General features: G+C 50.3%; 12 protein-coding genes across 13 annotated transcripts; 6 read left to right on the forward strand and 6 right to left on the reverse strand.

The window, feature by feature from the left end:
* Positions 1-66: 66 nt before the first annotated feature.
* Positions 67-2457, reverse strand: PV05_01281. 2 transcript variants are annotated; one of them, XM_013466253.1, is made up of 5 exons: positions 1464-2457; positions 1024-1416; positions 794-976; positions 665-742; positions 67-609 (listed from the first exon to the last, which is right to left on the reverse strand). In XM_013466253.1, the coding sequence occupies exons 1-5, from the start codon at positions 2190-2192 to the stop codon at positions 571-573; spliced, it is 1422 nt and encodes a 473-aa protein (XP_013321707.1). In that variant the 5' UTR covers positions 2193-2457; the 3' UTR covers positions 67-570. The 2 variants fall into 2 exon arrangements, with proteins under 2 accessions (XP_013321707.1, XP_013321706.1); XM_013466252.1 differs by having other exon boundaries at positions 794-1416.
* A 67-nt stretch (positions 2458-2524) lies between these two features.
* PV05_01282 (uncharacterized protein) lies at positions 2525-3376 on the forward strand. The gene is made up of 4 exons (XM_013466254.1): positions 2525-2793; positions 2853-2985; positions 3044-3122; positions 3174-3376. Exons 1-4 carry the CDS (start codon positions 2759-2761, stop codon positions 3245-3247), a joined length of 321 nt encoding a protein of 106 aa, XP_013321708.1. The 5' UTR covers positions 2525-2758; the 3' UTR covers positions 3248-3376.
* A 340-nt stretch (positions 3377-3716) lies between these two features.
* PV05_01283 (histone H2A) lies at positions 3717-4739 on the reverse strand. The gene is made up of 3 exons (XM_013466255.1): positions 4471-4739; positions 4121-4413; positions 3717-4068 (listed from the first exon to the last, which is right to left on the reverse strand). The coding sequence occupies exons 1-3, from the start codon at positions 4521-4523 to the stop codon at positions 4016-4018; spliced, it is 399 nt and encodes a 132-aa protein (XP_013321709.1). The 5' UTR covers positions 4524-4739; the 3' UTR covers positions 3717-4015.
* Positions 4740-5034: 295 nt separating this feature from the next.
* Positions 5035-6567, forward strand: PV05_01284 (histone H2B). The gene is made up of 3 exons (XM_013466256.1): positions 5035-5418; positions 5485-5556; positions 5609-6567. The coding sequence occupies exons 1-3, from the start codon at positions 5244-5246 to the stop codon at positions 5785-5787; spliced, it is 426 nt and encodes a 141-aa protein (XP_013321710.1). The 5' UTR covers positions 5035-5243; the 3' UTR covers positions 5788-6567.
* On the reverse strand, positions 6430-8464 carry PV05_01285 (uncharacterized protein). Its single transcript, XM_013466257.1, has one exon. It carries the CDS (start codon positions 8116-8118, stop codon positions 6547-6549), a length of 1572 nt encoding a protein of 523 aa, XP_013321711.1. The 5' UTR covers positions 8119-8464; the 3' UTR covers positions 6430-6546.
* Positions 8465-8649: 185 nt separating this feature from the next.
* Positions 8650-11522, forward strand: PV05_01286 (uncharacterized protein). The gene is made up of 2 exons (XM_013466258.1): positions 8650-8951; positions 9007-11522. The coding sequence occupies exons 1-2, from the start codon at positions 8852-8854 to the stop codon at positions 11325-11327; spliced, it is 2421 nt and encodes an 806-aa protein (XP_013321712.1). The 5' UTR covers positions 8650-8851; the 3' UTR covers positions 11328-11522.
* Positions 11523-12195: 673 nt separating this feature from the next.
* Positions 12196-13400, reverse strand: PV05_01287 (uncharacterized protein). Its single transcript, XM_013466259.1, has 2 exons — positions 13013-13400; positions 12196-12962 (listed from the first exon to the last, which is right to left on the reverse strand). Exons 1-2 carry the CDS (start codon positions 13270-13272, stop codon positions 12353-12355), a joined length of 870 nt encoding a protein of 289 aa, XP_013321713.1. The 5' UTR covers positions 13273-13400; the 3' UTR covers positions 12196-12352.
* A 403-nt stretch (positions 13401-13803) lies between these two features.
* Positions 13804-14196, reverse strand: PV05_01288 (uncharacterized protein; the record flags this gene model as incomplete). The annotated part of the gene is made up of 1 exon (XM_013466260.1): positions 13804-14196. The coding sequence occupies one exon, from the start codon at positions 14194-14196 to the stop codon at positions 13804-13806; it is 393 nt and encodes a 130-aa protein (XP_013321714.1).
* Positions 14197-15580: 1384 nt separating this feature from the next.
* PV05_01289 (uncharacterized protein) lies at positions 15581-16602 on the forward strand (the record flags this gene model as incomplete). The annotated part of the gene is made up of 2 exons (XM_013466261.1): positions 15581-15665; positions 15713-16602. The coding sequence occupies 2 exons, from the start codon at positions 15581-15583 to the stop codon at positions 16411-16413; spliced, it is 786 nt and encodes a 261-aa protein (XP_013321715.1). The 3' UTR covers positions 16414-16602.
* Positions 16603-17575: 973 nt separating this feature from the next.
* PV05_01290 (uncharacterized protein) lies at positions 17576-18503 on the forward strand (the record flags this gene model as incomplete). The annotated part of the gene is made up of 2 exons (XM_013466262.1): positions 17576-17823; positions 17870-18503. The coding sequence occupies 2 exons, from the start codon at positions 17576-17578 to the stop codon at positions 18501-18503; spliced, it is 882 nt and encodes a 293-aa protein (XP_013321716.1).
* A 586-nt stretch (positions 18504-19089) lies between these two features.
* Positions 19090-19524, forward strand: PV05_01291 (uncharacterized protein; the record flags this gene model as incomplete). The annotated part of the gene is made up of 1 exon (XM_013466263.1): positions 19090-19524. One exon carries the CDS (start codon positions 19090-19092, stop codon positions 19522-19524), a length of 435 nt encoding a protein of 144 aa, XP_013321717.1.
* Positions 19525-22565: 3041 nt separating this feature from the next.
* PV05_01292 (uncharacterized protein) lies at positions 22566-24509 on the reverse strand (the record flags this gene model as incomplete). The annotated part of the gene is made up of 5 exons (XM_013466264.1): positions 24341-24509; positions 24138-24215; positions 23467-24064; positions 22787-23399; positions 22566-22712 (listed from the first exon to the last, which is right to left on the reverse strand). Exons 1-5 carry the CDS (start codon positions 24411-24413, stop codon positions 22566-22568), a joined length of 1509 nt encoding a protein of 502 aa, XP_013321718.1. The 5' UTR covers positions 24414-24509.
* Between the last annotated feature and the right edge of the window lie 393 nt (positions 24510-24902).

Consider the following 24902-nt stretch of genomic DNA (forward strand, 5'->3'; position numbering starts at 1 on the left):
GGACCGTGGCTGCTCCAAGCTCGAAAAGAAGCAGAGCACTTTTGATGTTCACGAAAATGAATCCTTCCTGTCGCAGGACCGTACTTTGACAGCTTGGACAAACCCCTTGCTCGTACAATGCATTGTCTTGATCTGCATTCCAATAGAATCCCACTGGCAAGTGTCGGCCGTCGGCTGCGACATGACAAAGTCATCAAACGGAGGGAGTGTTCTCGGGATGATGACTTGATAAGATCTAAGCTGCAGTCCTGCTCGACAGGGATAGAGCCTCCAGGAAGCGTACGTAAGTCGAGTTCAGCAAACAGAACGCACCGAAGCGAGCGACTAGCGGGTAGAATCATTGATAGCCAGTCTTCAGAAGGGCAAGGACAAGGACAAGGAATAAACAAGCCTCGGGAACAGAAGGATTTTGAACTCATGCCTCGATTGTGCTCGTCGTTAGGTTGCTATGCGCTGTCATATGGGAGAAATGCGACAGGTCACAAACATGCTTCTGCTATTTTGAAATTTTGTACAGCCGGACTGCTCAACTTGCCCTCCGTTCTCCCAGATGCAACCCGGGAGGCTTATCTATGCAATCAGCATTTTGCGCGGATCCTCTATGTATTCCTGGAACGGCTGTTAGCTTGCTGCACATGATCGAAGACAAACCATCAGAACTCACCTTGACCTTCACCAAGAAGGTGACTGCTTCTCTACCATCAAGCAGACGATGATCGTAGGTGAGGGCAAGATACATCATCTGCACAGCGTCAGCACTCATAGTCATTCAAACTGCGTCCAGGCAGCTTACAGGTCTGATTTCGATCTTTCCGTTCACGACCATAGCTCTTTCCTTGATAGCGTGCAGGCCGAGCACTGCAGTTTGAGGCAAGTTGATGATCGGAGTACCCAACATTGAACCGAAGACACCACCGTTGCTGATCGTGAAGGTACCGCCAGCCATATCTTCGATCGAAAGCTTGCCGTCTCGTGCCTGAAAACATTAGCACGCTCCACGCCGATCCTTGCGGACTGGCTTACCTTCTTGCCCAGCTCCGCAATCGCCTTTTCGATGTCCACCATCTCCATGCTTTCTGCGTTACGAACCACAGGAGTGACCAGACCCTTGGGCGTAGCGACAGCGACACTGATATCCACATAATCTCTGTAGACGATGGTATCACCACCTCCTGGACCTTCAATCGAAGCATTGACTGTAGGAATCTCCTTCATCGCAAGGACGGCGGCCTTGCTGAAAGCGCTCATGAAGCCCAATTTGACCCCAGTATTCTTCAACACTTCGTCCTTGTATCTCTTACGGAACTCCATGATGTTGGACATGTCGACTTCGTTGAAGGTGGTCAACGACGCGGCAGTGTTTTGAGACTGCTTCAGTCGTTCTGCGATTCTTAGACGCATGCGGTTCATTTTCACCTGTGATCCATTAGCTTTGTAGAGGAGGACCGCAGCAGGCGCCATACTCTATTCTCGTTCCTACTGCCCTTGCCGAAAGGTGAGTCAATTCCTTTCGGCTCGTCGGGCTTTTTCCCCTCCTTCGGTGGTGCAGGCTTCTTCTCTTCCTTGGGTGGTGCGGGCTTTTCTTCTTTCTTCGGAGGTGGAGGAGGCTCTTCTTTTTTGGGTTCCTCCTTCTTTGGCTCCTTTTCCTTTGGCTCCGCTGGTTGCGAGCTTGTAGGCTGATCTTCAGAGGCAGGTTCCTTGGGCTCTTCCTTCGCCTCTTTAGCTCCTTCACCACCGCCTGCGCCTGTCTCCATCTTTGCGATCTCTTGACCGACAGTCACGGTGTCACCCTCGTTGACCAGCAGCTCCGTGATTTTACCAGCCTCAGGTGCATTGACCGAAACGTCAATCTTGTCCGTTTCAATGGAAGCTACCTCTTCATCCTGGTCGACCGAGTCGCCCACTTGTTTTGAGAAGGTGCTGAGGGTGCCTTCCGAGATGGACTCAGCCATCTGCGGGACCTTGATAATCACCTCACCATACTGAGCTGGCGAAGTGCTGAACTGCTGGTAACGCGAAAGGCATGCATATGTTGGCAGGGCGGCGGCTCGGTAGCCGGAAAGGCATGGCTGACGAGATGTAGGTTTCGTTCTTAGGGCGCTAAATGAGCGAGCTTGTAGAGTACGGTTGCTTCTAGGTAGGGCAAGGCAAGGGCCTAGACCTGGTGTGCGCCGAAGCCGAAGGGAAGTCATGTTGAGGAAAAGCTATGACGAAGGCCTCGTCAAAGGAGAACAAGACCGTCGAGGCTCCAGAGAGCGAGGAGCTTTATTGAAGCGGCATACGAGGCGGATCGACCGCCAGTTGAGATCCGCAGGTATTAAGAGGATCGGAAAGTGAGCAAGAACCTTTCCTGGGCCGTGAAATGAGTGATGTCGAAGGTAGAAAGCAAGCAGAATGATCGACCCCCAGCCGGAAAGCTTTTGGCGAGCTTTGACTGGGCATACGACAGAATGGAAAGTCGCGCAGTTTTGCCAGGCGCAGGCGGAGAACTTCCGATTCCTATTGCTCCCTGTCCACCCGAATCCGATTGAAGGGGCCACCCAGAAGAACTCCAAGCTCCAGCCCGCCAAGCCCAGGTTAACTGCAGTTCCAATCGACGTGCTGCCATTACAGATTGCACTACTATTGCTCAAACCGCTGCAGCAACGACACAAAGAACGGGACGACGAAGTGCAACGTGACGGGCAGCTACTGGGCTCTGCGGCAGGTGGATTTTCACCTATTCTTCGACCGTTTGGGGACGCCCGGGTTAGCAGGAATGTCGACACTCAGCCCTCACGTCAAGGCCGTGCGGTAATGATGACCCTGAACATTCAAGACTCATGGACACCTGGACTGACTCAAAGATGCAGGTCACTGTACCGGCGGTCATTGAAGCTTGCCCTTGACTGGGCTGTTCAACGAAGCCTCTGGCGAGGACAAGCAGTCTACATCCGGACCCTTTTCGATGCGAACAAGACCATAACCGACCCCAGACATCAAAGAGTATGGTGACCTCAAGAGCTTTGCTTCGTGGAAGACGGTCTGACATCTTGCCCGGTAGATTCTATTCAACGAGACAGAAAAGTTATTACAGAAATGGAAGCATCCTGATCCCTACAGGCCACCAACTGCTCCTGGAGGTATGCACAAGCTGTAAACGAATGGACGAGGAACAGAACTGACATCTACAGGCTCCAAATACGAGAGGAACCTGGCAGCGCCAGATCTACCTCCACCGTCAAGAGAATTCGTCAAAAGGTTATGAGGGTCAGGCGCACTTGGTTTTAATGCAGCATTGTACATATCACCACTGGATATGATCCAGCCCGCTTGAGAGCTGGTTATCTACCAAGTCAGGCAGGAATGACAAAAAATCCGTGCCATCAAACTTGCATCTCTATTGAAGCAACCAAGTCTACAGCTCTTGTTATTTTAACCTCCACTCGAGTTGGGCAAATGCTGCAACTCGCACCGCTGCTGTACCTACAACACCCACGTCATTCAGCTCAGTAGTAACAAGCTTGAAGTCGATTCGCGTCGGCAGATTTCTGCGTGAACCTGCCCAGCTTCCGACCTGTGCAGTGCGCACTTGACTTAGCGCGTCAACGATGACCATTGCATGCTTGTTGTTTTGATTTCTCGACGCGCTTTTCCTTCCAGGCTCGATATTTCGCTGCCATCTTCCTGCTTGTAAAACCAACGGTGGAAATCAGACTGAGAAACGAAAACAAGAACATGGTGAATGATTTGGCATTTGTCTTGGGATCATCAGATTGCTTTCTCTATGATCCGGTTTCCATTGCAAAGCTGCCTTTGCTTTGCCGTCGCGTCGCGTGTAGCTCATGCCCCTGTTGCATACCTGATCATGTTCATGATGATAGTAGGCATGCATGGACATAATGTACAACCCTATCCGTAAACGCAGATTCTGAAAAAGCCCATTTGACCAGGTCAACCCAACCCCAAACCCCGTGTGTGATCACATTTGTCATGAAACTCCATTGCAAACCAAGCCAGATACAACAAAAGAAGCTTATAGCTCCTGGCTGGGGTTCTTGCCCTTGGCAGTCTTCTTTGGCAACAGGTCTGGAATAAAGTCAGTATAACAGTTTGAAAAGGATGTGAATGTGAAACGTACTCTGGTGAATGTTGGGCAGGACACCACCTTGGGCGATTGTGACGTGACCCAACAGCTTGTTCAACTCCTCGTCGTTGCGGATGGCGAGCTGAAGATGACGGGGGATGATACGGGTCTTCTTGTTGTCACGAGCGGCGTTGCCAGCAAGTTCGAGGATTTCAGCCGCAAGGTATTCAAGGACGGCAGCCAAGTAGACTGGAGCACCAGCACCGACACGCTGAGCGTAGTTGCCTTTTCTCAAGAGACGGTGGACACGACCGACAGGGAATGCGAGACCGGCCTTTGAGGATCGGCTGTAGTAGAAATCAGTACATGTTCAACATGAGATGAACAAGACGCGAAAGACCTACGATTGTGCGTTCTTGGAGCCAGAGGCCTTGCCGCCAGATTTGCCGCCAGTCATTTTGATGGTGTTGAGGTTGAGGTTTGGTTTTGAAAAGGTTTGAAAGTGTCTGGATGGACGTGAGAGATAGAGCGATGGAAGCTGGAGTTGTCGATGGATGAAGAAGAGAGGAAGAAAAAGTGGTGATGAAGGTGGGAAGGGAAGAGAAGTTATATGGGAAGAGGGCAGGCGGCGATGCGGGCAGTGGGCGTGGAAAGTCGCGCCTCCAGATCAACCTGGGAGATGCGGCAGCGTTGATTTGGTTGCGCCGGGAGGATCAACGTGACGGAAGCAGGGAGGTTTGGATCAGAGACAGCTCCGTCAGCCAATCACAGCACATGGAGGGGAATGATCAAAAACGACTTTTCTGTTGGGTTTTACAATACGGCGCTAAATTACGGTTTGTAACCGTAATGTTTTGCCAAGATACGTGATCCTGCAGATCTATTGGATCAAAAGTGATCAAAATCGACACGATAACAATACACTCATAAATCCCGCAAAGCCGTTACCTGGGATCAACCTGCCTTCCCGTTCCTGCACTTCGCATCAACCCGCCCTCTCCTCCTGCTCTTGCGCCTGGTATAAGAGTCGCCCTCACCCACACTTCGCGGTTTCCTCTTCTCTTCTCTTCATCCATCCCACACAACTACCACTCACACTCATCAAGCTTCATCAATCACTTTCATCTCATCCAAACTATCATCTTCGCTTTTTGCGCAATCACTCAATCCATCAAAAATGCCTCCAAAAGCTGCCGAGAAGAAGCCCACCACTGGTGGCAAGGCCCCAGCTGGCAAGGCTCCTGCTGCTGAGAAGAAGGAAGCTGGCAAGAAGACCGCGGCCGCTCCCTCTGGTGAGAAGAAGAAGCGTGGCAAGACGCGAAAGGAGACCTACTCTTCATACATCTACAAAGGTGAGTTCTTTGACCATCAACGCGTCGCATTCGTACTTCTCAATTCATACTGACGCGTCATCGCAGTCCTCAAGCAAGTCCACCCTGACACTGGTATCTCCAACCGCGCCATGTCCATCTTGAACTCTTTCGTCAACGGTAAGCTATTCGCGCCATTAGTCCTTGACCTCAATCTGACAGTATGATTCAGACATCTTCGAGCGTGTTGCCACCGAGGCCTCCAAGCTTGCTGCCTACAACAAGAAGTCCACCATCTCATCCCGAGAGATCCAAACCTCCGTCAGACTCATCCTGCCTGGTGAGCTTGCCAAGCACGCTGTCTCGGAAGGCACAAAGGCCGTCACCAAGTACTCCTCCCAGAGCAAATAAATGGGTTCATAGGTGCACGGGAATGCTTGTTCTTGGGTTTTTTGCTTGTGTTTTCTGCAATGGGGTTGTGGCACAATGGAACAACGGTGTTGAATGGTTTTACAACACATTATGATGCGTCATGGGATTCGGGGACAACCGTGATGAGCTCGGGACAGGCTTTGAAATTGCTTGCTCATCCAGATCAGATCATGCTTTACGGGTTTTCCACTGGCTTTTGCTATCCATCATGATTGAACATGCTGGAAAGTCAATGTACAATATTCACAGAGCCATGAGACATTGAGACGGCATGAATCTCAAGTTTTTCGGCTTGAAGATACAAAGCTGGAATATGAGATACTGAAACAAACTCAAAGCATGAAATCAACCTTCAAAACCTGTTCCTTGTTGCGCATCTTTTTGCTTCTGCCTGCAGTCTGCACTTTGACTTGCGACTGAGTTTGGCAATGTTTGAGACGCGTCGAGAACGCTGCGCGCTAGACGCACGTCGGCGTCAACATGTGAACTGGAGGCTGGGATTGAGACTATGTGACAACAGATCAGCGCGTTTTTGACGTTTGTAATGGGAGAAACAAGCATCGGAACAGGGGGTCATTACTTGGGATATGCGCGGTGCTTCGAAAATGATCCACCAGTGATGCAGAGATCCAGAACCGAGACTGTACTGTCGCATTTATTGTATACCAGAGTACTGCAAAACCCATCCACAACGCCCGAGCATACAGTCATCACTAGAACATATCATTTGCAATCGTTTCAAGCAACGCGCACAGGAGCATTGTCCTGAATTGTGTGAAAATCCACCTTGACTCCGTCATCTTCCACTTTTCCTCCAACGTTATTCTCATTGGGACCTTCCCCTGGCCCTGTGTTCTCAATTTCTGCATCCTTCCCAGTAACCGTCACAGTCTCATCGTCGTCTCGATCCTCATCCTCATCATCGAACGTCTCAACCTCATCCACAGCTTCCTTCCGTTCCTTCGTCTCCCCAGGCACAGGCGGCTCCTTGTCAAACACACTCACAATCGCCTTCCCTTTGACTTCACTGAGTCTGCGTTTCCAGTCTTTCCAGTCTGCCTCATCCTTGATCAGGAACCCAATCAGCATACTCGGGTCCATCTCGCTGATTCTTAACCCTCGGAGTCGGCGCGTGTGGCATGTCGCTATCTCTTCTTCGGTATAGTCTGATGCTTTATCATGATGGACCAGGGCAGGGCGCGTCTCGTGCGGGTCGAGATACAGGAACAAATCGCCCTGGCAGCCGATGAAATAGTGCGAACTCGAGGGTCGGCCACCTGCGATGCCGATTGACTGCGGGTAGGTGAGCGCGCTTTTGAGAGCTTCGTGGTACACAGGCGTAATTCTATCTAGCCCGAGTCTGATTCCGAGCAGGATGAGGGTGGGTTTGATGGCTGAGTCTGTAGGACTTGCAGCCGCGATAGAGCGAAAACGGTCTTCGTAGACTTCAGACGCGGATGGCGTGACGTATACTCGTAGGCCGGCGGCGACGCATTCGGCGGAGAGTTCTTTGATGCAGGATGCAGTGGCGGAAGGGCCGAACCACTGACCCGGGTGCTTGCCGCAGGCGGAGGCACCGTGTTGGACGAAGCGGTGGATGGAGAAGGGGGCGGATGGGGAATCGGCGAACAAAGACAGGATGGAGGCTTCGGTCTGTGTTGAGAGGGACGGTGACGGCGAGTCAGGAGAAACATGCTGGTGAGACGGGCGTCGCCAGTCACGGCCGAGTTGAAGCATCATGAGAGCGTTGGCGAGGAGGGACTGGCCGGAGCGGATCATGCAGCCCCAACCGGTGTCGCTCGTGAACCCTTCTCGCTCAGTGAGATTGCGGAGGCGAACAGAGAAGGAGAGGCCGGAGGTGGAGGACGCGTCTTGCGAGCGAGGAATGGGAGTGAAGTTGCAGCGATAGGTCATCCAGATTCGAGATTCGAAGTCGTCCAGAAATGCGTAGGGCCAGCCGCCGTCCAAGGGGTCATTGGATAGGGACGGTAGGTCATGTCCAGTAACGTGCTGGGCGTCGTCGAAGCTGCCTGTATTTTGGAAATGGGATTGTGATTGTTGAGGCTGGCCCTGACCCTGGCTCTGCGTTCCTGCCGTGGTGGAAGGCACACTGGCATCTGAAGGGGAGTGAGAGTCTGCGGATGATTCGACTTCGACCACATCATCGTGGTCGGTTGTTGTTACCGGCTTTGGCGGTATAGGTTTGTATTCTTTGCCCAGCAGCCATATTGACGTGCCGGACATGTCATCGTACTTAGGAGGAGGGTCGTAGAAGTAGCGCACGAAGCGCTTGTAGTCAACTCCATTCATGACGCCCTGGATAGGGAGGGTCTGGAGGGTGGAGGACAATGCATGCAGCAGATCAAGGGCGGTCAGAGAGGGATTTGAGGCTTTAGGGTCTCCTTGTGCTTAGGAAGGATATGGTCTTCTCTTTAGGATGGACCACTTCTCGGACGTTTGATGGAGGGATCGAGGTTCTGGAGGGTTTGGGTACTGGCGGTGGGCAAACAGGGCGCGGAGGGTTTCCAGGGCTGCAGAAGGTGAGATAGCGGAAGAGGCGATAAGCAAACAAACAAGCACTGCCTGATGATTTGGATTTCAATGTACACTATAACATCAAGCCGCTATTGAACCGTGTTGTCGTTGCAATGGGAGGTTGAGGGCGTCATGCGCAGGCATCAAAGTCAGTCCAAGGGCGGGACGTCAGCCTTGCCGCAGAGGCGCAAAGCACCCACAGCACCCTGACTAAACCCTAAGGGATGGGCGGGCGAGGCTTTGCCAATTGAACGGTGCATGACTGGGTCGTGGCTACGGCATCGGATCGTCATTCACTGGGAAATGCTTCTTCTGTTTCAACCCGCTTCATGATGTGACTACGATTTCACGGTGGCAATTCAATCTTCAATTTTACAGCTGTACATTTTATTGTATTTCTAGCAGTCTCCTCACTTCTTTTTGCCCATCGCTCTCTATCACTCCTTTCCCACTCCTTGACGCATCCGAATCCAATTGCAGAGAGGCAACAGTCTTGAAACACCCCGCCATGGGGGCGCGACAACGCGCTCAAGCGCGACCAAAGAAAGGGAGCGCTGCTAAGAAGAGTCCTAAATGGTCCCAGAAGCAGTCAAGCTCTTCTCTCAAAGGTACTGCCGGCGTCAAGTCCATTGCCACCGGATTCCCTCTGATGACCACGTTTAGTTCCTGATCTCGACCCCCGTCTCCGACACCGAGCTCTGTTAGCGGACTGGCAAGATTTCTCCGACTCCAGCTCGCCTCATCCTCGCAATGGAATGCTTAGTATGAGTCAGGAGGCTCGGAATACCGAGCGTCATGCAATGGGTTGGGGGTCCACGCGTCTAAGAGACATGACAGTTACGTTTGTCAGCGCAGGCAATCTTGTCCGTGATGAACCTTCTGATGAGAAGACGGAAAGCGAGACGGAAGGACAAAAAGACCCTACAACGACGGAGGACGGTGCTCAACCTGAACCAGAGACATTACCCCTGGGGGAGCTTTCGGAAGACGCTGTTGAAGAGGGAGAAGTTGTGAATGATGTCAAGGAGCACGTCCCGAGCACAACACCTGCTTTGAAGAAAGCTCCCCCTGCTGTCAAGCCTGCAGCGAGGAGCGACTCTATTTCCTCGCATTCCTCTGAAGAAATCCTCTTCGCTGGTCGCAAGAACGCAGGTCAGCCACGTTTGCGGCGAGTTCAGACTCCCAAATCGACTCGTCCACTTTCCCCTCCTATAACCTCTGTGAACAATAGCTCTGAGCTTCCGACGGCTGAGTCCAGTTCTGACGCTGTCCCACAGCATGTCTCGTCGTCCCCGTCACGAAAATTCCAGGCAATACCACTCCGAAACAAAAATGTGGACCGCCGCGGAAGGCCTCGACTCTGGTCAAGCAGAAGAGATGAGGAAGAAGCCATCATGAATGACTATATTGCTAATCTGGCATTTGATGATGACAGCGATGAAGAAGATGCTCCCGAGCAAAGCACTTCAAAGCTTTCCAGAAGGAACGAGCACTTCAGATTCTTTGATGGGCCTGCTGAATTCCACGTCAAGGTGCAAACCAATCCTGCAGCTAGTCAGACTCCTCAGTCACACTTGCCTGACCAAGCCATCGATTGGGACTCTGCCGACCTAGAGGACTTTGACGAGTTGAGCACTACCGATGAGGAAGTCCTCGAAGTCACTCAGGTACTTCGGCACCGAGTACGTCCCAGTGGGGCGCAATATCTCGTAACTGCACCTGGCCAAGGTACGAGCGAAGCTCGCTGGGTGTTGCAGGCCAAGCTCAAATCATCTTCTGCACGCGAGGAGATTGAAATCTTCAACGACATCCAGGCTATCCAGTTCCAGACCACTAGTGATGATCAGGACGACGATTCTGACGATGATTCTGACGATGATGAGGTTGGTGATGATGTGGATGATGACAGAAAGTCTGAAGATGATGAAAATGCCCGAATCATGGCTCATACCGCTCGCATGACTGATGAGCAGGTGGCACGCGCGTTTGCGAAGCAGGCAGAGCTCGGTATCAGCGGCGACGACTTGGTCTTGTTTGACGGACATCTTGATGCTGATGATGGTGATGACGACGACGGTGATGAGTTCTTGGCAAACGACGACTTTATCTCCTTCTCTGCGAAGCACCATCTTTCAAGCCGTGGCAAATCGAAGCGGAACCGCCGACAACGCACCACTTTTCCCCCTGCGGAGGCATTCGCTGACGCTCTCGATCAAGATCCCTACGGGGCATTCGACATAATGGATTTCGACAGACCCAGTCTCCGACCCAAGAAGAAGGGGCGGGTATCAGATCCATTCGAATGGGGCCTGGAGGACGAGGAATTGGCACAACATCTTCACAGCAGCTGGAGTAAGGATAGGGAGAAGAAAACTGCCAGGAAGCGTGAGAGGTTGGAGGCTCGGGAAGCCGCCTTGCTCGAAGCTTCTGATCGCAATGATCCCGTCGTGATAAAGGCCGAGATCAGACAATTCTTGGTGCAGGAAACCGATTTCCTCAAGTTGGCACCAATGGACTCCACTACACGTGCTGGGGTTCATCGACTTGCTAAGGCCTTGAGGTTGAAGTCGCACTCCGAAGGCAAAGACGGTCGTGGTGCCGGTCGGTATCCTATCTTGACCAAGGGCCCTCACACTCCCTTCTACAATGTTGACACGATTTGGGAGATTGACAACTTGATGGAGTCAAGGAAATTCTTCCCGAAGCAACGTGGTGGCGGTTTCCGTGGTCCAAACACTCCTCGAGCTCGAGCTACTGTAAAGACGCGCAGAGGTGGTGGCGGCGGCACGATGTCCGGAGCAACCTACATGAATGGCGAGGTCGTAGGTGGATCTGCCCCAGAGCTCGGTGCTGACAATAAGGGTCGTGCTATGCTGGAGAAAATGGGTTGGACCAGCGGTATGGGTATTGGAGCTGTGGGTAACAAAGGTGGTCTGGAAGCAATCAAGCATGTTGTGAAGACAAACAAGGCTGGATTGGGCTAATTCACCGTGTGGATTTGAGTTGTCGAGACCAGGCGAACAGCAGCATATCGATCGTTGTGAGGATTGGTGGTTCAATGTGTATGGTATGACTTTTGGACCAGCAGTCCAGCCTATGAGGCCATCGTTGATAGGGTATTTGGGAGCCCAATGGCCCGCCATGTAATGGAAGTCCACGAATTCCAACATGCTTGTCTATGATCATATTAGTACCTTCTACATCCTCTTGCAATCTAGTTGTGCTGGTTCATGTGTTGCGTTTTAGAAAATGGACGTGAGCGTCCCCCAAGCCGGGTAGTAGGACAGGAACTTCGGTGGCGACAAGACTTTTGTACAGAGATGGAATCTCGCCTTGCTTTCCCAGCCAAATGATCTCGCCATTATTGAACGCTAATGCGGCATCTTCCATAGGTTCGCCGCGTCTAGGAATCAGTAATTTCGCTTGAAGCAAGCCGGGAGCCATGTTTTGTGCTTGAAGAGCCTTCTGACACCACTGACCTGTTGTAAGATTAGATAATAATGGCAAGTAGTAATAGTAGTAGGTAAGGGATGTTGAAGCTGATCAGCTGAACAGCAGTCGAAGAGTTTATTATTCCTGATGTTCGGTGAGTTACATCACTAATCTGCGAGATATAAAGAGAACCTCCTTAGTGTTGTACTGTTTCTAAATGGCTAACTTAGGTTTGCGAGCATAACCGGAATAGGAAATCCTGGTGGGGTTCGACTTATATACGCACTGTAGTTATAGTTACCTAGGTACGTATACAATGTTTCATGTATTACTCAGTTAAGCTAAAGGTTCTAATGACTGAAGTATATACGATAACGTTTCAGCCTCTTATAGTCGTTAGAGATCCTGCATCGTAACCATCATTATTGTTATAATTGTTCTTATCGCAGTTAACTAAAACACCTTCCTTTCTTAACAAGGTAATTACTGATGGTATCTCTATGAAGGTTCCATTGAAGAAGGCACTCTGTTTGCTGGTCGAGAGAGATAGCTAGAATAGTTTCATCACGCTTTTTGGCTATGATGGCAGGGTGGAGACAAAATCGCTGATGTGTGCCTGAAATGCTTCAGGTTCGTCGTGTGCTGGATTGTGACCCGATCGTTCAAAGATGACTAGCTTAGCCTTGGGTATGCCTTGCGCAATTTCCTCGCTGAAAGAGAGTGGTGCGATAAGGTCATGACGCCCAACGACCACCAACGTGGGAACCTCAACTTCCCAAAGCCTGGAGCGGACATCGAACCTGGGCATGTTCCGGGAGAAAGCAAAGTTCTGTGTCGCCGCGTGGATGTTTCCTCTCCTGGGTGTATTTTCTTGTTCGGCGTGTGGATCAATATTAGGACTGTTCGGCGCAAATAGAGCTGTCATCTCGGCGACTCCTTCTGCGAAATCCTCGTCATCACGAAGGATCCCTGTCCACATCCGGAATTGGCGTTCTGGATCTACCTTGACTCTTTTGGAAACCAAACATGCCTTCAATGCTTGCATCATTCCTCGCGTCCCCCAGGTCCAGGTGTCACGTAGAACTAGGCCAAGCAACCTGCCCTGATGAACCAAAGCATAATCCAGCGAAATGAAACCACCATACGAGCCACCAGCGAGGACAAACTTCTCAGCACCTGCCCATTTCCTAGTGGCGGGCTTTAGCATTCTCCCAGAAGACTTGAGATATCTTCTTACCTTAATTCTTCAATGTCTGCGATCCATCGTTCATGAGTATAGGGGCCTTTCAGATCGCTAATTCCGCTACCTCTCGCGTCGTAGACAAGGACTCTGAATTTCGATCGCAGGAAGCCGAATGACCCTTCAGGTTCTCTATGCGACGATAATCCCGGTGCTCCGTGATGAGCTATCAAGAGAGGCTTGGTGGAGGAGATCTCCCCATAGAGTTTAACATAAAGACTCGCTCCATCACTCAAGGTGACCCGGTGTTCGGTCATCTCAGTACGTTCCTATTTTCGAACGCGCTGGCCTTTGGGCAAGGAGAAATTGCTGACTTCACTTGACTCAGGCCGCACAATATCAAACCGTCTGCTAGGGCTTCATATATATCTTGGCCCGCGATATGAATGGCGAATAATTATAGTCGTATTTTAGTTAGCTTTGCGAGATACCCTCTATAACTGAGTATCTACAGAGAATATCGTATTAGTAAGCGCAAACGAATACTGAGGATTAAAGCTAACCTTCTTTAGCTAGGTAGGCTTGCGAGATACCTCTCTTCTACAATCAATGTATCTATGGAGTATACCTAATGTCATGAAATGTGAATTATTGTTAGTAAGCTCTGCGCGGAGAAGACTTACCCGAGGGAGTTCTGCCGTGCTCAAATGTCCCAAAGTAATGTCTGCTCAACCCAAGATTTTCTCGGGCCTTTCACTCCAAGTTTCTCTTCCTCGTGCACACTGCTCATCCTCTTTACAACTAGGTAGGGAACGCGCCTGTGCAGATACCCAGAAAGGAAGTTATTGTCATACACATTCCACCGATATCGAAGTGCTAATTTTTGCCCAGGTACTCAATTGCTGAAGCGCACGAGCAGATGGCTGGTAGAGGAGTGCGAATACCACGGCGTTGAAGAAGAAGATGGCCGTGTTGAAGTAGAAGAAATTCCGGAAACCTTCAGGATTGGCTCTCGCCATGGCTCCTCCAGCGTACAGAGCGGTCACCGATGCCAGCGAGACCGAGATCTGAACTGCAGCTCGAGCGTATGGGCGGTACTTTCGTGGAATGATTTCAGACATGTTCGCATGCGTCAATGCTTGTGTTGGTTGACCAAGGCCCGCTATTGTCTGGCCTGCTATAGCCATTCCAATGCCGCTCGATCGAGACAAAATGGTATATCCCGTAAAGCCGAAGACCATTCCCACGACGACAAGGCCTTTACGACCCGAAAAGTCAGCCGCTAAGGCGACAAAAGGACCGAGATTGATAGGTGCGATGATCAAAGCAAGGGTGAGCCAGGTGGAATTGACTTGGTGCACTCAGAGAGGTAGCCATAGTTTCCAATCACACGTGTCATGCAGCACAAGATGGACAAAGGACTGGATGAGGTATTCAGTGCATACGAGAGAGTGAGAAGAGGACGGATCGACCAGGCTTATGCTGAAGCAACCGTTTGGCTGGGAAACACAGAAGGACAGTGGCTGGTTTACCTTCGTGCTGCAGGAATTGGTTCACTTCATGGTAACTGTGGTTCAACGATACAAGGAAGACGTCGCAACCATGCAATTGGAATGAGAAATGACTGGCCAACCGATCTTGGAGCTATGAGACAAAATCGAGGACCAAGCCGAGAATGCGGACACTGGAGATTTTCATGTGGTAGGGAGGTACTCCAGCTCTCATCCCAGGAAACCTGCTTGCATATTCTTGCCCAGGATCACTTCCTATGGACAAGCCAGCAATCCAATCAGGCCTATGATGTATGCCTTGATTATGCAGCAATGCAGACATCAACGATCCTCTCGATCGTAAGCAGGCGGTTGATCGCGGGAGGGCTGTCTATTTAGTTTTGATACACCCTTGTGGATGCCCTCGATCCTAGCGCATTTGTGGGCGCCGGCATATGTTCCTGAGGACCCCTGGTACGAGATACATCATCACTCGGTGTCACACAACAACGTGCTCGGAGATAAAGCAATCATTCGAGTGGCGCATACGGCCACATGGGTGTTCAAGTTCGCCATGGCGCCCGGGCAAGGATTGGTGGCGAGCCTAGTGGGATCTCGACTCGTGAATCTGGCTAAGGCCCTGCCGCTACCGTTTCAGATCTAGGATCTTCCCACCCTTCATGGTGCCTGGAAATTTGAGGACAAATCAGAATACCTGACTTCCACTTGGAAACATGACCACTTCAATTTCGCAAGTACGGCGCAGATGCCCTGGCAGAGCTTGTTTGACAGAGTTGACGTGCGTTGTCATGGTCAGTCCTGGTCGACAACATGGTGGTGCGACAATCTATTCAGTATTGATTCTGCTTATTCGATCGCTTGGATCGAAGCGATATCCACTCGGTACAGTGGCCCGGATGCAATATGTATGTGGCTTAAATTCGCCTCGATCTTGGACATACCGGCATGCAGTAGGCAGAAGAGGGAATGAGACTGATATATAAGTCATCCTTCCCCTCTCCCAAGGTCGGTAGTTCAGTCCTTCAAGTTCCAATCACTCGCTCGCAACCCTCGTCGATCGAGGTTCCATTCGTTTCTTCTCATTCGTCACTTGCACCAGCTCGCCAGCCTCAAGATGTACAAGTCAACTGGGTTGTTGCTCTTCACATTGGCTGCTCTGGCGTGCCCTTCAGCTGCCACTCAAGGTCCCTATGCACAATGTGAATACACCAGAACTGGTCAGAGGGATATGGACTGACGTGTTTAGGTGGTGGCATCGGCTGGACAGGCGGTACAATCTGTCAATCAGGCTGGACCTGCGTGGCACAGAACGCTTACTACTCGCAATGCCTGCAGACAAGCAATACTGCTTCAGCTGGTAGCAGCTCCGCACCAGCGAATACGGCAACCAAGCCTGTGTCAGTCTCGAGCGCACCGGTGAAGCCTACGACCACAGCGTCTGCCGTGGCCAAGCCAGTCTCAACAAGCCCTGCATCCAGTGGTGGCGTTACCTACAAGGCATCCATGACACATTACGGCAGCGGCGACACCTTCGGTTCCCCCAACTGCAACACCAACACTGCCGCCTGCGGTTTCTATACTTACCCTGGCTTCAGTGCCGCTGTCAGTCAGAACGTATTCGGCGTTGGTCCCGGTGCTGGGGCCGGCCCGGCCTGCGGTACTTGCTGGAAACTGGTTGGTGAGACCGACTCTTCCGGCAACAAGCTCAGCAATGCCGGAACCAGCATCGTCGTCATGGTCAACAATCTTTGCCCTGCCAGTGGTAACCCGCTCTGCGCGCAGAACGGCCTATCCGGGACCAATCAGTACGGTGCGAACGTCAACTTCGACCTCTGCAGTGACAGTGGTGCTCAAGCAGCGTTTTTCGGTAACAGTGGTGTTGGCCTTGCTCTCGGTTCGGCCACGCAGGTCGACTGCTCGCAATGGTCCGGTACCGTCGTCCACTGAACGTCGAGCATACGACGTGTATTCGGTGCGATGGTGGCAGGTTTGAGGTGTCTCGGGAGCTTTTCATCATTCTCACATGGCTGGCCGAACCTAGATGGTTCTGCTGGCATTTTTCTGGCCAGGAGTGGACATAATGGATACCAGGCCTTGGTTCTTCCTCCTGTTTGTCGTAGTCACGCTATTTACGAGCTTCCTACTGAAATGAATGATAAACCTTCACTTCAAATTCCAAGTTGGTCGTGCCATGTCTCAAGCGGTAGGGCTCAGGTTACTGTACTGTACTTTTGGCGACGCGTAAGGTAAGCGGGGATGCCATGCAATGCCCAGACGTACAGTTTAAAACAAGCTTAATAACTCTGATCCTTCTTCTCTGCAACTCGTCAACTTCATTTCTGAATCATCCGCAAGGCATCATGAGGAGCATCTAACGCCCGTCGGCGAAATCGTACAGCCTCCGTGACGAACGGGCATGTGCGGGTCACAGCAGTTACAAGACGCCCAATGATGCTTTGCATCCCTTCCTTTCTGCCGCACCATTCGAGCTTGCCAATTCCGGAGCTTGCCTTGGATGCAGGGTCTGTACCAGCTTCTTCTCCGCATTCCCAAGTTGATCGTCGATATATTTACTACCCAGGCAGTTAGTCAGGGGTTTCGGCTGCGCCTCCTTACGCAAGCTCGGCAAGTATTTTCTGCTTCGTGCCAGCCGGACACCCCATTCGCTCGTTTCTTCTGCAGCATCATACTTAGTATCAATCATCGTTACTCTGTAGTTAAATTTCAGATGCGCTGCCGTCACTGCATGACTCCGAAGGTACTAGATGCTGGTCACCAACTGCTACGGTTCCAGCTCGTGGTGCAAGTCCATGAAGACGGCCGCTCAAGCTCTCGCCACCACCCCAGACTTGTTCGCGATGGGAGCCACCCTCTGAAAAGACTTCGTCAATGGTCTCTTGCTCTTTGAAGCTCAACCGTCGATCTCGACGGCTGAAGGGGCTGTGTTGTTGAAGCACGGGAGCGAAGGGTTGGAGTGCATTGTTTACACTGCTTGCCGTTCACTGGAAGGGGATCTTGAAGCTGAAGCTTCCTTCCCAAGGGCCGCGTCGAAGGTCGCTTTCGGGGCTTGCTTTCTTGATCAATTGGCTCCGGAGATCCTGGTTCAGTGATGGCACACGTTCTCCGGCTCAAGGTCAAGCTACTCATAATCCTGGTTCTTGTGGTGGTCAACACGATATTGCTCGCAACAGTCAGGCCGAAACAGGCCCCGTACGACTTGATATCCTTTGTCAAAGCATCGATCTTCTGGCCAAGCAGCTACTCCACAGACGCTCATAACGTTGACTGGGACAAAGTCGTTGTCACTCCCGCACGAGACATCGATGATGTTTCCTGGATCGCCCAAGATCTTCCTCGGTACGTCTTGAACGGCCTAGCCAGTGCTATGCTGACATCAAGCAAGCTGGCAACATGCCATATACTACGTCGATCATCCGAGTAGCGTAGCTCGGGAAGACCATCTACGAACTCCGATCAACAAAGGCAATGAGGCAATGGCATACCTTACCTACATTATCGACCACTACCACAAGCAAATCCCCTCGATTGTGGCATTCCTTCACTCTCACCACAACGGGTTCTGGAAGGCCTGGCATGTCGATGACCCACTACACGACAATGCCAATGCGCTACAGCATTTGCAGCTGGACTATGTCAGACAACAAGGATACGTGAACTTGCGTTGCAACTGGGCGCCAGGGTGCACAAAATTGTCAACACCAAATCCTCACGTCTCGAATCAGACTTGGGAGGAGATCTTCGCAAACACGTCGACGCCGTATTTCGACTCTGATCCATTTAGGCCCGCTGCTTCCTCGAAAGGTGCCAGTGTGCACGATTCGGCGATTGCCAGCAGGATCTGGACAGCATGCTGTGCTCAATTTGCGGTGTCGAGGGAACAGATCTATCGCCGTCCCGTGCAGGACTATGTCAACATACGTGAGTGGCTACTCAATACTGAGCTCGACGATGCCTCGAGTGGGAGGACTCTGGAATACTTGTGGCATGTCATCTTCGGGAAAGAAGCTGTACAGTGAGTGAACCTGGCTTCTGACGTGAAAGCCGTACTGACTCGGCAATTAGCTGTCCAGACCCTCGAGTTTGCTATTGTGAGGTCTACGGTCGCTGTTGAGGACTGATTGAATTATTGGTTGGATAGACTATCGACAGCGTTTCGACTGGTGTCCCGGCTTATTAGTATCGTTACTACTTAAGTACCTAGGGCATAAATTCAAATGTCCCCGAACCAACAAGAGTGGCTCCAAATACTGTATGAGCGGTGGTATGAGAATGCGTTTCCCTACAATGAACCGCGATGTTACTTGTCGTGTGTCGTAAGACTAGCCGCTGTATGGAGGCGGGGTACGGAGTAGGTACCTTTCAACTCGACCCCAATTCGCGCCATACACCACAGCCTTATATTGATCACATGCAGATCATTCGCAACCTGGTATTCAGCCTTAATGTACTGCCCCTTCCTTTTTTCTGATGGAGGGAATCTGCGAAGGCTTTCTCGGCTGAGCCGTGCCAGAACTTTGCGTTGTATTATTTTTGGCGCTATTCATCTGCATCTTGATCGTTTTGCAGAAGAATATCCATTTTATGCTCGACTAAGTATCAATCATGGCCGATCACCCCGAACTGCACGAGACCGGAGTTGCAGCCGACCAGACAGGCAGCAGCGAGCATGAAATTCACCAGCAAGATACTTCCTCAGCGAATCCGCGTTCTGCCTCACCCTCCAGCGGCCTAGAAGGGGCTTACGTCCCAGATCTGGCGAGCCGCACATACAACATGACGCCTGGAAATCTCGAGAACAAGAGCTCTGAGGCTGGATCTCCACGGTCATCTCTGTCGAAACGGTCAGAGGAGTTTTGTCCACTCGATCTACCTCGCACAAATCTGCCGCCCCCCCAATTTGCAGCGGCAGTTCAATCTTCCCTTGATCCACAAGAGGGAACAAAAGATATCACTATTGCGGTCTCGGAAGAAGGAGTCGGGTCAAGAGCTGAGCACCAAACTCGAGACAATGAATCGCAACGACGAAAGGATATTTAATATGTTCCACTACCTGTGCGTGAGAGATTTATTGGTGTACCGGATGATGTTAGAGACGAGGTAGTGGTGAGTCAGTGTCCCTCGAATCGCGTGAAGTGACTGATCCACGAAGCAGGAGCATAAGCAGACACAGAGGCCGACATCGACAATCCGATTACTGACCGGCGAGAAATATTGGGCATTGTCCAGACAAGCTGTACAGGCAATGCCACCGTAAATTTCCACATACTTGCAACCGCCTCCAAGAACTCTCTTCTTCACATGAAGCCCGAGAACCGGGAATCTTATTATCTGAGGCTGCCTCGATACCCCTATAGGGGCTGTAGTCTTCCGGTACTCAGTCGTTCCCGCCAGATCGCCAACTTGTTGTCCGAAAACATTCTGGGATCAAGCTTGATTCCGACCGAGCAGACATTGATAATGGCCAGGATCGTGCGCAGCGTGATCAAGAGCGCCGAGTTCCCCCCGCGCCAATGCCGTCTAGTTCACGAAAACGGGACTACGATTCAGGATACGGTTCTCAGGGAAACCAGCATTTGATCTCCAAGTCGTCGCACACTGCAGCGCATGCTCTATCTGGCATGCCAGAAGGCACTGACGATGTCGAGGAGTATAATGAGGGCGCCAGAAAGGAACGACTGCAACATAGTAGGAGAGGAGACGAGCACAGGCAAAGGAGGCACGCTCGCAGGGACGCTCCGACCTCGAAGCGGTTTCATGGACTTATTCAGGCCCCAGAGCAGGCGTTGAGCATCTAGATATCTCTCTTATGATCTGGGTTTCCACAACCCGGCTAGTTAGATACTAGTAGTAAGATGTTTGAAGGCCGCGAAATAAGGCACGAAGACTCTTCCACTTGTCGAGGCGACAAATGTCGAAGGTCGAGCATATATTGTTAACATTGTTTATTTGGCTATTAGAGACTATCTATACTATTAAAGATATAATGTATCAATAGTTACATAGAAGGTACCTTTACCAGCGGGAGCCTTATACTTCTTATACTAGTAATCTATTAATAATATAAAGAGAATTTATATAATACTTCCACTCTTTTAACCTCTTTTAAGATTTATAATATTCTTATAGAACTTAAAGTATCGCGGACTCTATAAAAACTTATATATAATTCCAATATATATTCTATTTAAAGAGACTAGGAACTTAAAGTTTTCGAGCTAGTAGCTCGAAAAGTAGCTCGAAAAGTAGCTCGAAAAGTAGCTCGAAAACTCCTGGGGGGATCTAGACTATTAGTTACGTCTAATCTAGGCTAGACCCGATTTAGAAGCGGTTTAGAAACGATTTAAGAACTAGTTTATAATCGGGTTTAAATTAAGTTAGCTTTAAGTTACTCGTAGCCTCGATTTATATTACCGACCGAGTCGAATCCGAGCTAGATTCGAGCTAGTACTCTAGATATACGTTATTCCCTAGGCGCTACTAATTATGTTTATCTTTTTTATCTTTAGGCGCCCTATCTCTCTAAATCATTCTCTTTAAGCGTTATACCTAGATATTATACTTATGCATTATCTCTAGATAAGTATTACTTTTAGTTGATAGACGCTATTAATGTTTTTTATTGGGTGCCCTCCTTAGGCATTATAGGCACTATCTTTAGATGCCCTCCCTAGATATCTTCTCTAGGCGACGTCTCTAGGTGTAATACAAGTCCTAATGATATAATACTTAGTACCCTAGCTATACTTATAACGCGAGTATACAAGGTATAAACCTAGCACTCTACCTATAGTGTAAAATAATTCCTTAGGCGCCTAACTCGCCGATAGAGCGTTAATTAAATATTACGATTTATCTCTTTAAGCGATAACGAGATCCCTTTTTTTAGGATATTATATATTGTTATAGTAGAATTACTAGTACTGCTATTAGAAAGTACTATAAAATTCTCTTTAATATAAGTAATATAGTCTTTCCTTTCTAGATTAGGAAATAAAAAAATTCTAGCGTTAAACCTTTAAAAAAAAATAAAAAAAAAAATAAAAAAGATATAAACGAGATTCGAATCCTTATAATTTTTGTAATTTAAGTGTATTAGTATAGTAATAAGAGTACTATCTTAAAAACTAAGAACTCTCTAGAGATAATGATTGATAGTAATATATTATTAGATACTAGTAGGTATCAGCTAATCTAGCAGAGAAAGTCTTAAAAGCTTCGAATATACTTATCGGATCCATTGAAAAAACGATATAAAATACTAGGGGTGGGCAAGGTCGAGCTACTATATCGAGTTATAGTGAAGGGTACTACGGCGAGCCGACTCCGAGTAGGACGCTAAGGTAGTAGTAGTACTTACTAATTTGCGCGACGCAGCTCAGTTGCAATTTGGATTTCTGATCTCTGGCGTTTTCACCTAGAAATGCAGCTCGTAGGTCAAAATATCAGCACCGGCAGTCGCGACGAGACGGAAAGCGCACTTGCCAATTGACGTGGAAGAGTTTAGCTGCCCGCTGCACGGTGGTCTGTGCGTCCGCGAGCCGAATTGAAACGAACCGCGATACAATTTGCGTATAGCACTTCGCTTGTGACCCCGCTTCTCGAGCTGATGCCTTTGGAATTGCGGCAAAGCACTCTTGGAGACGCTGTACCGCTGATATCATACAAAGGGGAGAAAATCAGCTGGGAGGACTCTGGCAGCTTGTCGTGGCAATTTGCTAAAGATTTTGCAGAGACTGTCGGAGGCTGCGCCAGCTACGATCCGATGAAGGTGGGAAGCGGTAACGTCGAGTCACTGTTCTGCCTGGCAGCAGGCTAGAAACGGCTAAGGGGGTGAGACCCGGCCACAACGATATACTGAGTGGATGTCAAAATTGCCTCCAGTAGCCAGGAATTGAGACTCCCAAAGAAGACAATCTGAGATCTTACAGAGAAATGCGGTGAGGCAAGATCTATCAATACTAGTAAGTAAACATGGCTTCTCCAAGGCCATCCTGATGAACAGCGGGAAGATTTTCTAGGCTATGAGCAATGTTCCACGCCGCAGCGCTGCCAGTGCTGTCTGATGGCCCAAGGCTTCCTCAGCGCTGGAACTCTGCCATACCATCCACTTTCTCCTGGTCGACGGTGCCGATTGTCCCCGTAAAACTCTTGTCTTTCACCTTGACTTGACCACCATTTTCCAACGATTGAGAGGTCTCTCTCGACCTCTGAAATATCGAGGCCATCTGCATCAGGTGGTCCTAGTCGCCATGCCACATGATCATCTGGCCTGATGAGGACAGCATCTCGCTCCCCATACCTGGCGCACATGAGGCTCGTTAGGGAGATGAACAGCTTTCAGCGGGATCCCCAACTTGCCAGCCACTGCCTCGAACATTGTCGCATATCGGACGTCAGAAGAGAAGTCAATTAAGCTGTATTGTCTTCCACTCCCGAAGAGATCAAAGATGCTGGTATTTCCATCCTTCAGAAAAACGTGCGGAGCTCTGGCGCTCGGCCAGGTCGACGGGACGTAATGCGTTCTATTCCAGTCAGGTTCCCTGGCGCCCTTTTGATCCGGCACGACCACAGGCGAGCTGTTGTACCGATAGCCCAGCTCGAAGCCGTGATCTTTGTTCTCTCCGTCGAACAATGTCATATGTTTGGCGATCTTTGCTCGAACAATGTCTCCCTCAGGGGTCTTCGAGATAACAGCATCACCTGTCTGGTTAACCAAGTCTTTGTACTCCGTACACGGAATGCACCTGCCAATGGACGCCGGAGTGTTCAATGTTTCGTGCCGCAACAGGCCTACGTTCAAGCTCGTGGGATTCGAGCAGTGATGATCCCCCATATCCGGCAAGAACGGCGGCCAATTCCAACCAATGTCAAAATTGTCACCAAGCGCGGTGTTCATACCATATCCTCCTGTCCTGCCTGTCGTCAGTTGGCTGTACAGACAACGTTGTGTTATCAAACGAGCAAGCAAAAGAGACTTACGGTATGTTCTGATGAGCAGCGTCACCGGAAAGGAACACTCGACCGCTGGCAAAAATGTACTTGTCAGCTAGACAGATGTTCGGCCGCCATGAGCTTGTCACGAGGACTTGGACCGTCCAGGTATCGACCTCGTCCTGTGCAATGATGGCCCAACCACTGGTGAAGAAGATATGCCAAAACTGGCCTTGTCGGTGAATCCGGCTGAGATCTTTCGACTTGAAATGGACGAGGAAAAGCTTCCCTGGACTTTTGACACTGGCGTCAAATGATGTCCGGAGAGAGCCTAAGCGATGCCAACAACTTACACGGGCCCATCGATGAGGATTGCCCTTCGGACGCGGCTTCCACCCCCATCGCACCCAGTCAGCATTGACGATATGCTTCTCCCCCGAGACATCAGTCAATTCGCACTCGACGCCGGCGTCAGACTCAACGAGGCTTTCGAACTTCATGCCGAAGAAGGACTCGACCAAAGGCTCGGCTTGGATCCTTGGTTTCAGCCATGCTTCGAAGATTGCTCGAGAGCACCGTTGGTGGGCATCGAGCCATCGTTGTGTTCTTTTATGTGCTCTCGCCACCGGTTCGGCGACGGCAGATCCTGATTATCACAACTGATCAGTAAAAACCCTATCGTGCAGTAACTTACTGGGTGCATCGCACAGCAAACATACCCATTTCGTGATCTCCTCGCCGCCATCTGACAAGCCGGTACTGAATTTCACATCGAAGGAGTAATGCTGGGGGCACGCCTGACGAAACAGTTTATTGCCGTTAGTCTACAAGTAATAGTAGTACAGAGAGATAGATCCAGGACTTTTGCCAAAGCTGGCAATGTAGCTTTGTCGAGAGGGGAAGGGCTGCAGCAGCAACGTACCAACTTCTCGAAGACCTTGGTCGACTCCCAAGCGCTTGAGCAGTTCCATGCTTCGACAATTGGTGATGTCCATCTTTGGCCATTTCGTCGTGTAAGGACTGGACTTTCGTGATTGACGACCTGTAATCAGAGTTAGATGTGGAGATGAGGGTAGTGAGGATGGTGTTTGTGTAATATTAGTACTTCTAAGTACGTACTATTATGGAATATCTGCTAGTAGTATTCCCAGGTTGGCATTGCCCTGTTGATGTGGCTTTTCCTTTGTACCTGGGTATGTATGGTCTTCTGATCGGTCAGGATGGTGAGCCTGAGGAGACGCTTATTGTCAACCCCAAGCTGAATTGGGCACCCGAGGCACAGTTGGGGTACATAGCCATTTACGGGTATCATCGTTGTTCGAACCTGTAAGCAGTGCTAGCGGGGGTACAGAATTCCCCATGATCGCTCTCCTCCTTCCCCGGTATTGCCGTGCCCGGCGCAGGGGGATTGCTGAATGCTGACAACACCATGGACAGATCAGCCGCCCTTTCGAATGGTTGCATTCTACTCACGGCCATTGTCG

The sequence above is a fragment of the Exophiala xenobiotica genome (assembly GCF_000835505.1).
Source record: "Exophiala xenobiotica strain CBS 118157 unplaced genomic scaffold supercont1.1, whole genome shotgun sequence".
NCBI classification, from domain to species: Eukaryota; Fungi; Ascomycota; class Eurotiomycetes; order Chaetothyriales; family Herpotrichiellaceae; genus Exophiala; species Exophiala xenobiotica.

Coding starts and splice junctions, on each gene's coding strand:
- PV05_01285 (XM_013466257.1), bottom strand. CDS start 8,118: ATGAATGGAGTTGACTACAAGCGCTTCGTGCGCTACTTCTACGACCCT.
- PV05_01283 (XM_013466255.1), bottom strand. CDS start 4,523: ATGACTGGCGGCAAATCTGGCGGCAAGGCCTCTGGCTCCAAGAACGCA. Junction 4,414..4,470: donor GGCTCCAAGAACGCACAATC/GTAGGTCTTTCG, acceptor TTTCTACTACAG/CCGATCCTCAAAGGCCGGTC. Junction 4,069..4,120: donor CCTGCCCAACATTCACCAGA/GTACGTTTCACA, acceptor ACTTTATTCCAG/ACCTGTTGCCAAAGAAGACT.
- PV05_01287 (XM_013466259.1), bottom strand. CDS start 13,272: ATGACCGAACACCGGGTCACCTTGAGTGATGGAGCGAGTCTTTATGTT. Junction 12,963..13,012: donor GCAGACATTGAAGAATTAAG/GTAAGAAGATAT, acceptor GCCCGCCACTAG/GAAATGGGCAGGTGCTGAGA.
- PV05_01282 (XM_013466254.1), top strand. CDS start 2,759: ATGTCGACACTCAGCCCTCACGTCAAGGCCGTGCG. Junction 2,794..2,852: donor CCTCACGTCAAGGCCGTGCG/GTAATGATGACC, acceptor TCAAAGATGCAG/GTCACTGTACCGGCGGTCAT. Junction 3,123..3,173: donor GCCACCAACTGCTCCTGGAG/GTATGCACAAGC, acceptor TGACATCTACAG/GCTCCAAATACGAGAGGAAC.
- PV05_01281 (XM_013466253.1), bottom strand. CDS start 2,192: ATGACTTCCCTTCGGCTTCGGCGCACACCAGGTCTAGGCCCTTGCCTT. Junction 1,417..1,463: donor GCAGTAGGAACGAGAATAGA/GTATGGCGCCTG, acceptor AATGGATCACAG/GTGAAAATGAACCGCATGCG. Junction 610..664: donor CCTTCTTGGTGAAGGTCAAG/GTGAGTTCTGAT, acceptor CAGCCGTTCCAG/GAATACATAGAGGATCCGCG.
- PV05_01286 (XM_013466258.1), top strand. CDS start 8,852: ATGGGGGCGCGACAACGCGCTCAAGCGCGACCAAAGAAAGGGAGCGCT. Junction 8,952..9,006: donor GTCAAGCTCTTCTCTCAAAG/GTACTGCCGGCG, acceptor GACCACGTTTAG/TTCCTGATCTCGACCCCCGT.
- PV05_01284 (XM_013466256.1), top strand. CDS start 5,244: ATGCCTCCAAAAGCTGCCGAGAAGAAGCCCACCACTGGTGGCAAGGCC. Junction 5,419..5,484: donor CTCTTCATACATCTACAAAG/GTGAGTTCTTTG, acceptor GCGTCATCGCAG/TCCTCAAGCAAGTCCACCCT. Junction 5,557..5,608: donor CTTGAACTCTTTCGTCAACG/GTAAGCTATTCG, acceptor AGTATGATTCAG/ACATCTTCGAGCGTGTTGCC.